This window comes from Anolis carolinensis, chromosome 1 (assembly GCF_035594765.1).
Source record: "Anolis carolinensis isolate JA03-04 chromosome 1, rAnoCar3.1.pri, whole genome shotgun sequence".
Classification (NCBI taxonomy): domain Eukaryota; kingdom Metazoa; phylum Chordata; class Lepidosauria; order Squamata; family Dactyloidae; genus Anolis; species Anolis carolinensis.
The window spans coordinates 279,439,992-279,451,229 of record NC_085841.1 but is presented as its reverse complement, the minus strand read 5'-3'; the positions used below and the strand labels follow the sequence as shown (position 1 = coordinate 279,451,229).

At 37.8% G+C, this 11,238-nt stretch overlaps 1 protein-coding gene across 1 annotated transcript; it reads right to left on the bottom strand.

The window, feature by feature from the left end:
* Nucleotides 1–3,812: 3,812 nt before the first annotated feature.
* c1h11orf91 (chromosome 1 C11orf91 homolog) lies at nt 3,813–10,931 on the bottom strand. Its single transcript, XM_008106818.3, has 2 exons — nt 10,483–10,931; nt 3,813–4,261 (listed from the first exon to the last, which is right to left on the bottom strand). Exons 1-2 carry the CDS (start codon nt 10,901–10,903, stop codon nt 4,176–4,178), a joined length of 507 nt encoding a protein of 168 aa, XP_008105025.1. The 5' UTR covers nt 10,904–10,931; the 3' UTR covers nt 3,813–4,175.
* Nucleotides 10,932–11,238: the final 307 nt, after the last annotated feature.

Sequence of the window (11,238 nt, the reverse complement as noted above, 5' to 3'; positions counted from 1 at the left end):
CACTGCTTAAGTCAAGGTAAGCTCCTTCTTAAAAGCAAGCTGTCAGAGGAAGAATGTAATAAAAGTGTAGAGCTATCACATACACACAGCAACCTTTCATAACAAATGAATTCATTTATCGGATTATGGGAAAGATTTAAGTCCCTCACTGTATTCTGCACTTCATCATGGCCTTTTGTTCTTCACTGATCATCATTTTAGAGTGTAAATAATGATCAGTGAAGAACAAAAGGCCATGGCCAAGTGCAGAACACAGTGAGGGACTTATAGACAGTTGCTTTCCCCATTTTAGAAAAGGGATTCTGTGTCAGAAAGATGAAACTCTGCCCACCTCTTAAAGATGGCAATAACCTGGGTTCTTGTGCTATGGAAAACATTGCCTTGTTGTATGAATGTCCCTTTAATTTTATTGACTATTGCAGGTGTTTATTCAAAAAGAAAAAGCTGTAAGAAATGTAGACAAGGTGAGTACTGGATCCCCAGATCTCGGGATGTGACCCCAAATAAAGGAATTGCATTGGAAATATTACCCACCCACCCACATCACTATGCATATTCCTGTCTTACAGGCATCTTTGTAGGTGTTACTGTACACTCCCAGTGGAGTTATACTACCACTCCCAACTGCTTTTAAAAACAAGTTTAGGAAAAGTTTTAAAAACAGGGCTAGAAAAAATGTGTATATGTCAGAAAATAACACCTACTTGCTCATTTGTTCAATGAAGCATTAATTATTTGAATTGCATGCTCTGGCTGATGCTTAATGTACTATGCTAAACAAAAACACAAGGACCCACCCGCTGTGATGATATCACCAAGGGACATCCCTAGATTACAAAGATGGGCCCTGAAATTTCCTGGCCTGGGATGTTGTGGACCTGTTCATCTTTAGCTGGTCAAAAGAGTGCAGCTAAACTGTTAACTGCATGCAGCACCCTTGTTGTAACCACTCCATTGTCTACTATAAAGCCAAATATGGCTCAGATCCAGATTATTTGAAGGATTAGATTTTCTCATATGGTCCTGCCCAGTTTCTAAAATCTTTATGAGAGAGCATCCTCTCATTTCTGTTTCATTCTTTTTTTAAAAAAAAAATCTTTATTAGTAATAATGAAATGTATGGGAACACTACATATCTCATGAAAATCTGCCCTTGTGCTTTGCTACTCTGCTGGTGAATACGCATGCCCAGTGTGGAACACAACTCACCAAGTTGAAACAGTGGATGTGGCTCTTAGTGAGACATTCTGCAATATCACAGGCTGTCTACGCTCCACACCACTGGAGAAATTATACTGTTTAGCTGGTATTGCACCACTGACATCCGCCGTGTTGGAACAGATTACAGCAGTTTACAAAAACGAGAAGTGTCTGGACACTGATGGTAACCAATTTGAGTACCTCTAGTAATTGCAGAAGTCAAAGTGACTTGTATTTATCTTTTGTTTTTGGTTATGATGAGTATTATAATTTTAATAGAGTTTTCCTTTCTTAAAATATGCATGGGTTTTTTTTTGCATCCTTGTTATATTTGTACACACACGTGCCTGTGTGTAACTAGAATAGCAAGGGGAATGGGGGATAGGATGAGACTGTCATCTCCTGATGTAGCTTTAGCACCAGCACAGAAGCAAAATGGCCCCATTGCACCAGGTATTTGATGGGAATGTTGTGAGATTGGCAGTTATTTATAAGTTTTCCTCATCAACAGCAGGAGAAGAGTTAATCTCAGAGAGGTAGAAAACCAGCAGTGGCATGAGCATGGCATGTTACTTCATTACCGGTTTGCCTCCCTTGTGTGATAAAGTCCATATTTCTTTTACAATTTTGTCAGTGAGTGGAAGTCCCAGGAATGGCGGGGAATATATGGAATTATCATAGTAGCCATTGCCACCCATTCAGCTTCTAAGAGAAATGTTAGCACAGATCTCACAGTTCAGAAAACATAGGGGCATATTCTAAGGCTGCTTTGTTTGCATATTTCCAGTCTGAAGACAGTGGAAGCATTCAGCTTGTATTTGTTCTTCTAAACCGACTTTATAGGCATGCACAGTGATCACAAGATATGATTTAGACCTCGATTTGGAAAGCAGCTACATCCAGCTCAGATCTGGATCTGCATCTTTATCCAAATATTCAGGTCCTTGAGTCTCCCATTTTCAATGGGAAATATGTTGCACTAGTGGAAGTTATATGGAACTAATCCTAAAATGTCAGATTAAAGACGCTGGACAGATTGTGTTATTGTCAGTGGAAGATGCAACATGCAACATATGAAAAATGTTTTGCCAAGTGATTCATGCATTGGCAGGAGAAATGGGAAATTACAACAGATCATTGATTACTGCAAAAGTAAAGCTTCCAAAGTGGAAAACAACAAAAGCTTTCAAGTGTTGAAATATTGTTGCATACCGCCATCTAGTGTATAAAGCAGGGTTTTAACCAATGTAATTATCGGAATCTTTCCCATATTTAGCACAGTACTCTTGTTCCTCCAACAAAGAAGAAAGTATAGGAATAAGCTACACAATCCCTGGAAAACAGAGGAAGAATAAGAGAACAAAGAAAACACACATCCAATGAAGATGTATGTAGATAAGAATGCAAAGGCTGCAATTGCAATCAGGTTAGGTAATCCAGATTATTAAAGCAGATGATCCCCATTATCTGCTTTCTACTGTTTTATATGAGTCTACACTGCAATATAATCCAGTTCAAATAAGATAATCTGGATTTCATATGGCAGTACATATCCAGCCTAAAACAACATCCTATATTCCTAATATAAAGTCAGACAATATTTTAACATGTTTTGTTGCTGAGACGTGTTTCCAAGTGATGAAAGGCACATGTTTTCATCTCAATTTTCCTCACATGGGTATTTTGTATTTATTGTTTTATACTTTGTGACAAGGCTTAACTTGCAGATTGGATTGCTGAGGCATGTATCTTTGCTCTGTAGCAATAAAATGGGTTAATTTTAGAGAATATGTATTCCTCATAACATCTAGTTTTACCCATATATATGTTAAACAACTCTTAAAAACTTCTGCAGCTCAATTATTTTTAACTATTCTCAAACTCTCAAGCATTATATATTCATTTTGCAGTCATCAAGCAGTCTATGTACATATTCCTTAGTATGCTATTCACTTCTAAAGTATCTGATGTAACATAAATACATAATACTTGGAAATATGAGATTTGACTTGAATCATATATTGGTCTTACCATCATGGGGTGAGTGTAGTGTAGTTGTTTCTGTGCTAGACTAGGGTTGCAATTTGACATCACTTTAACTGCCATATCTCAATGCTATATAATCATGGGAGTTGTAGTTCTAGCCTTTTCTGCCAAAGTGTTGCATCAAACTACAAACTCCAGGATCCCAAAGCATTGAGCCATGGCAGTAAAAGTGGTGCCAAACTGCATTTATTCTACAGTGTAGATGCACTCTAGTATTCTGGAAGACCAGGGTTCAAATCCCTGTTAGCCATGGAAAGCCACTGGATGATAAAAACAATGGCAATAGTCCTCTTAATACAGTGTTCCCTCACTACCTTGCAGTTCGCTTTTCACGGATTCGCTGTTTCACGGTTTTTCAATAAACCCTAAAAGAATATAATAAACCATAAAATTATGATTTTTCCTTCCTTCTCCTCTCTTTCTCCTTCCTTCCTAAGGAGAAGCCTAAGGAAAGAAGAAAGGAGAAGCCGAAGGGAGAGGAGGCTGAAGCAGCTTCATGAAGTTGTAAACAACACAGTCGGACAGCATCAGTGAGATTGTAAATAACACAAATATAGTCTCCCCACTTCGTGGATTTTCACTTTTATTGGGTGGTCCTCAAACGTAACCCCCGCGATAAGTGAGGGAACACTGTAATTGCTTTTTTAAAAAAATCCCCTATATGTTAGGGTCAGCATAATGCAGAGGTGACCTGAAGGCACATAATAACAGCATTAATGTCATGAACACAGAAGCAGATACTAGAAAATTATCAGCCTGAAACATTAGATAAGCTTGTATTTGAAATATACAATACTGGAAAATGTACAAAATGTTAACTGAAGAACAAGTTGTAAATTTCCATTTTTTCAAGAGTTGAAGAAAATATGTAGTCATTAAAATGATACATAATGTCAATAGAATCATGTAAGATCAGACGTAAATAACTCTCATGATGGAGGTGATTTTTTCTTCAGTGTCAATCCTGTTATTACATCGTCTGTCTTCTCATCCTTCAGAGCCTTCAGAAGCTTATCTAGAAAATAATGGAATTTAAACATTAATTGTCCATAAATACTAGTGTACAATAATTTGGTAAAATAATGTAAAATTCCAGGGCTCAGAAAAACAAGTTTGTCCCTTGGTATATGAAAGAACGAACAATAGAACTTTCAGTATTGTTTGTGAAAATCGAGCACTGGAGGCTGCAAATGAAGGTTTGACTCCCTTCTTGTCATAGAGAACCACCATGGGACCTTGAGCAAGTTCCATACTGTAAAGATAAATACCATGGCAATTCTTCTTCTGAATAAAACTTGCTAGAAAGCTCTTTGTTATGGCCATGACATTATATTTGAATTAAAAATGGTATAAAATTCACCATATTTCAGCAGGCATATATTAATGTCATAGAGCTTGGAGCCTCCACTGGTGGAGCGGGTTAAATTGCTGAGCTGCTGAACTTGCTGACCAAAAGGTCAGCAGTTTGAATCCAGGGAGCTGGGTGATCTACTGCTGTGAGCCCCAGTTTCTGCCTACCTAGCAGTTCAAAAATATGCAAATGTGAGTTGACCATGGCGAGAATGTAACGGCACTCCATGCAGTCATGTCAGTCACATGGCCTTGGAGGTGTCTATGGATAATGTCAGCTCTTTGGCTAAGAAATGGAGATGAGCACCAACCCCTAGAATCCAACAAGACTAGACTTAATGTCAGGGGAAACCTTTACCTAATCTAGAGCTGGTGTAATATAAAGATTTGAGTGCAAGACTTGGACTCTGAAACTAGAGTTTGAATCCTCCACTCAGCCATGGAAACCCTCTTGGTGACCTTGGGCAAGTCACACTCTCTTAGACTCAGATAAAGGCAAAAGGAAATCCATTCTGGTACCAAGGAAATCCCATGACTGGTCTAATTTAGCATTGTCATAAGTCAGAAATGACTTGAAGGCAAACAACAACATTTGACAGAATTACATATCAAGTTAAAGGGGAGGGGAAAGAGTAACTGGTTTTTGTGGAGACAAAATCATAAATATTACAGTCAGAGAAAAGACAGTGCTTGGAAATTTTACTTTGTTAGAGTACAGCTTTTACAACCCAAGGACCATATTGTCTGGGGAATTTTTCAAGTCATAGCTCAAAAAAGCAAACCCTTTCAAGTTCTGTGAAAATCTTTGTTTTGTGGTACAAAGAAAGCAGCTCACAGGATCATCCCTGAGATCTGAAATCAATGCAAGCATTCCCTTCTTCTCAGCTCCTGATTCAGCAAAAAAGGAAGTCCCCATGTAGAATGTAACACAATACAGTTTTGCTTTTAAGGATAGGGTTTCTCCGTGACCTATTGCGCAACTTCCTAAGAGGAAGAATTTTGTTTGCTTGATTTTCTTTGGAAAAACTAAAAATTATCTTCATAAATTTGGTGGAAAGACTAATAGAATATGTGAGAGAATGCAAAAAACAAAACAAAACAAAACAAAAAAAACAACAACAAAAAACAAAACAAAACAACAACAACAACAACAACACATCAATCCATCCAGACTGAGGACTTGGGTCTGGAAGGTTTTTAAGACCTGTGAGGGCAACCCTGTTTCTAGTTCCAAGTTAATTTTACCACCATTTCCCCCTCACAGCGTCATCCTCTTTAGCAGCATGGAAGGGAAATCGAGCAGTCATTTCTGTACTAGGAATAGGTTTGCCAATTCCATTCTCTCAGTGCAAGCGACTGAGTTTTGCTCACCTCATCCTAAATCCTCATGTTTCTTCACAAATAGGACAGGAAAAGTGAAACATAAAATGCTTTACTTTCACAGATAGGAGGGGGATCTTATAGAGGTCCCTGTTAACGAGAGAGGCAATTTTAGTCTAGTTCCCCTACATCTGAGACATTGTCACTCCCCAAAAAGTTTCTTCAAAGTTTGTAACCCACAAAATGCTATCGGGAAAGAGGGCTGGATATATTGCTTCCTTCTTTCCAGTGATAGAGAATGACATGATGTCCCTCCCCCACCCTCTAGCATTCAATTTTGGGAGAAAGTTCTGGAAATCCCTATGTTCCAGGGATTTCTGCTCCCAGGTCCTTCCCAGATAAGTTAAACTAATACTCCCCTACCTTCTTTTTTCAGAGTACTAAATACTTTTCTGTTTCAACATTTTATTTTTGCAAGTTCAAAAATCTTTGATACTCTGGCTAAATACATTTGGAAAGGCAAAAAATGTGGAACTGCTTATAAGAATCTTATAGATGCGAAAGATAGAGGGAACCTAGCGCTTCCAGATCTTAGATATTATTACAAAGCAGCAAGTTTCAGTTGGCTTAAGGAATGGATCTAAAAGGAGAACAGAGAATTACTTAATTAGAGAGCCATAATCTAAGATTTGGGTGGCATGCATATCTGGTATGAAAATAACAAGGCGAATAAGGAATTTAATAAGAACTATTTTTTTTAGTGACTTGGAAAAGGTATAAGAAGGGGATTGAACTAAAAACTCTGTTATGGCTGCACCCATTGGAAGCAGTATTGAAACCAAATACCCACATAGAATCAAGTACCTATAGGGAGTATCTTACTAAAGAAAAAGAGCAGTAAAATTTTAAAAGGAGAGTGGAATTAGGGATAAATGACTAGTCTTGCTTCTGTCAATTACATGATAAATTTACAGAAGATCTGAGGGTAGGGTTTTCACCTCAAAGGTAACAAAGGCCTAATCTCTGGATGATACAAATATATTTTAGAATATAATTAAGAAGACAATTGAATAAAAACTGGGTTAATTAAGAAGACAATTGAATAAAAACTGTGGGCTAAAGATTTAGGGAGAAATGATTTGAAGGATTGGGAACATCTCCACAAAAGGGAGTTTAAATTTTGATAGCTGGTTCAGTTAGAGAAAACATGTATAAAATGTTTTACAGAAGCTATATAACCCCATAGCTAATGGCCAAAATAGATAAAACTTGTCGAGGAAAATGCTGGAGGTAAAGGACACAGAAAGGCTATTTTTTTCATGTTTGGTGGTCCTGTAATATAGTACAACATTTTTGGGAAAAGAAACAAATAATATGATCACCAAAAAGGTTAAGAAAAACCCAGAAATGTGCCTTTTAGGATTATTCAGAAAGAGTATTAGTGTAGGAGACAAAGAAATTTGCCAATAGAGCTTTGTTTCGGAAAGCCTAACAATAGCAAAATCTTGGAAGGGGGAAATAAAGTTAACTATTAAAGATTGGAGAGCGTAAGTACTAGAGTATATCTAAATAACCAAGCTCATTGACGGTATTAGAGGTGGAAATAATGAAGAATGTGTAAATAAATGGAGGCTGGCATTTGGCTACCTGGAAAGGAAGACAAAGATAGATTTGAAAATAGCCACAAAGGAAATTTATTAAAATAAGATATAAGTGTAGATGTTTGTTAGATATGAGATTCACATTGAGTGGTGTTGGAGGTCTTGGGTGATGGGTTCACGAGTGTGGGGTAAGGGGTAGGGGTTTGATAAGAAGTGATAATTGTACAGTCATTAATATTTTGTATATGATTTGCATTAGATGGCTGTATAATGTCTTGTTAACATTTTATTTTATTTTTTGGTATGGTTTTCTTTCTTTCTTTTTGTTTTTTCATATACACAAGAAAAATAAAATAAAAGGGTTTTATTTTAAACCTTTTTTGTATTTTGTGGATTTTAACAATGTCTTTTAAGTGTTCTAAGTTACTTGGTCTCAATCTGGGAAGAAGGTAGGATAAAATCATCATCACTATCATTATCACCAGCAGCTGTAATATTTGGGCCAACATTAGATTGATGGATTAAGAATACAGCATCATGGACCTACTGTAGGAATCCATTTAGGAGATAACCTGGAGTTTTCTAAACCAAAAGTCAGTGAACAGGGGTTCATATCAATGGGTTTAGGAGTGGAGGGTGGTAGTTCTGAGCCCTCATAAGAGATTGAAACCAAATCTTCATCTCAAGACACAGAGAGCCTTTTGAATGAATTGAAGGCAGATGTTGAGCAACCATTTGGCTCCCAGTTGACCTGCAAGTGCCATAGTGCTCACCTGAGGAGCAAAGTGCTATTGGAATAGTATAAGAAGTAACTTTAGCCCTTGCTTGTCTCTTTCCTGACCAAAGCTGAGAGGAGTTACTGTTTTGGATAATACCTTTCAGAAACCTCTACCCCAGTGGTTCTCAACCAGATGTTTTGGCCTTCAACTCCCCAAAAAAGCTGGTAAACTGGCTAAGATTTCTGGGAGTTGTAGGCCAAAACATCTGGTTAAGAACCACAGGTTAAGAACCACTGCTCTAGCCAGTGTCAGTGGGAGTTGTTATTGTATATGATACTGTAAAAAATCCCCAAAACTAAAACCAAACATTCTTTTTAAACCAATTATAACAGGTGACCTGTATTCTAAACAGCTTTAACACTACATATCACACTCAACTATATTGATTCAGCTGTTGGATTTGCCCTTTGGTTTGGATGATGCCAGTCTAGATCTTGGGCTAGATCTTAGTTTTGGAACCTATCCAAACTTCACTTTGCCTGAAGGAGGATAGATAGGACGGAGTAGATGAACAGGAGAAGCTGCATCTGTGTTGTCTCTGTCCCCTATGTTTGACAGAACATATCAACTTGGTAAATTAGCATTGGCTATTTCTTCACAGAAAGTTTAGAAAGTTTAGAAATAGTTTAGAGGAAATTTTAGGAAAAATGTATAAAAAGGATTAAAATGCTTTATAATATGAAAAGTGATATATATGTATGTATATATGTATGATAAATATGTATATATTTCACAATGTCTAAAATGGGACACTTACACCGCTCCAAGTCCCTTCAGGGAGAGGGAGCAGGATATAAATAAAGCTTTATTATTATTATTATTATTATTATTATTATTATTATTATTATTATTATTACAAAACTCAATAAAATTATTATATAAAATAAATTTTAGAAATAGTTTAGGGCTTTAGACATTTGTGGTAATGTAAATAGAGTTGTTGAGTTTCTTGAGAGAAATTCTTCTCACCTGTAGGTTTTGTGCAGAGGGAAGAATGTTGGCATTCTTTTTCTTCCTTATGTAAAGTTAACATAATTTAAACTTTTGTCCCAATTAAAATTCAGCAACTTTATGGAGGTGTTTCTTGGAATTATAGAACCTATAAGGAGATTTCAAATTAACAGTATTTAAGATCAGAGAGAGAGAAGCCAAAGATGTCTGGATACTAGAGTGGCTAGAAGTCTGATATTCCTTTGGGGGCCACATTTGAGGTATCATATAGCCTATATATTGATATTAATAGTTACAATATTAAGACAATCAGATATAAGAGAATTATAGAGTTGGATACATATAGTTTGAAAAATAAATGACTGAATAGTGATATGATAGTCTTGTTTAACCCTTTAAAGGGATATTCAGAGACATGGCCATGTTAGTGTGTTTCAGTTTTAAAAGATATAAAAGAATTCTGTAGCACCTTTAAGACTGAAAAAACTTTCTAGCATAAACTTTTTCGGACATCCATTTACTTCATTAGGTGCATGAAGTGCACCTGATTAAATGCATTATGAAGTAAATGAAAACCTATGAAAGTGCGCAATCCATGAAAGCATGTACAGTTGGCCCTGTGTATCCCTGAATTCTTTCCCCAAGCATTCAATTATCCATGGCTTGACAGTGTCTCACTTAAAAAAAAATCCAAAAAGCAAACTTTAATTTTTAAAATACATTTTATATAAGGGACATCATTTACTATGCCACTGCATATGATGGGACTTGACCATCCATGAATTTTGGTGTCCACAGGGGTTCCTGGAACCAAACCTCAGCAGAGCTCAAGAGCCACAGCACTTGGACTTTATTTCTCAGTTTCAAGAGTACAATCCCTTACATTTGAATTGAAATCGTATAGAATATGGAGCAAACTTGTTTTATGTTGCTCAAGAGATTACACATGAACCAATGGTTTCAAATTAGAAGACAAAATATCCCACCTAAACATTAGCCTGAACTTCCTGATGGTAAGAGCTCCTCAGTATTGAAATTGACTGCCTCAAAGAGCGGTAGACTCTTCTTTTCTGAAGATCTCTATACAGAGGTTACATGCTTTACTGTGCAGGGGGACTCAAATTGATGGCGCTTGAGTTTTTTCCTGTATGTTTCTACAATTCTATTCTGTGTTATTTTGTTTTTGTGGATTTTTCTATGATGAACCACTGGGGCACATACATTGAGTTACTCACACTGCTGTGGATCTGAGCCATCTCCAGTGAGTGCCAGCAATTCTAGCTCCTTCAGACGAATGCCAAGCTCACAGATCTCCCCATCTGGCTGTTGCTGCTGATGTACCGCAGTCCCATACTGAGGGGTGCTCTCAGCAGCAGGACAGAAGAATCGCAATGGCTCATATGGGATGGGGGCCAGGCCTGCCGGCCAAGCAGGTGGGCAGCAGCGGTCATTGGCTGGCGGGAGAATCCCAAGCCCAGGTGGAGGTCTCTGGGGCCCAGTTGGTCCTCCTTCACCCCCTCGCAGTGGCACAAAAAGCTTCCGCCAGAGGCTGCAGTCAGCTAGGGTGGTGTTTTGTGCTGTTCGGTCATAGAGGGAAGGAAAGTAGAGAGGGGGTGGTGGCCGAGGGGTTGGAGGGGGCTGTTGCTGATGACTCATGGGGCTTCTTCTGATGGCTAGCGGCCACTGATGCCACCATGGAAACCATGGAATCTGGAAGAATTCATGGGTTTTAGTGTTCTACATAAGGCAATGCTCTCTAACAGTGATTTTCAGCCTATGATTCTGAAGGGACAATGCGAATGGCACAGTTTACTGATTGGTTTCTAGAGTCAAATGGCAGATGAGATTTTCTGCAGAGCCTTAAAGCAGGGATGAGGAATGTGCAGGTCTCCAGATATTGTTGGACTCACATTGATGCCTTGCCACCAGCGTGACCCAGTGGAAAGGGGCACTGGAATTTATGGTTCAGAAATATCTGTAGAGCCACATAT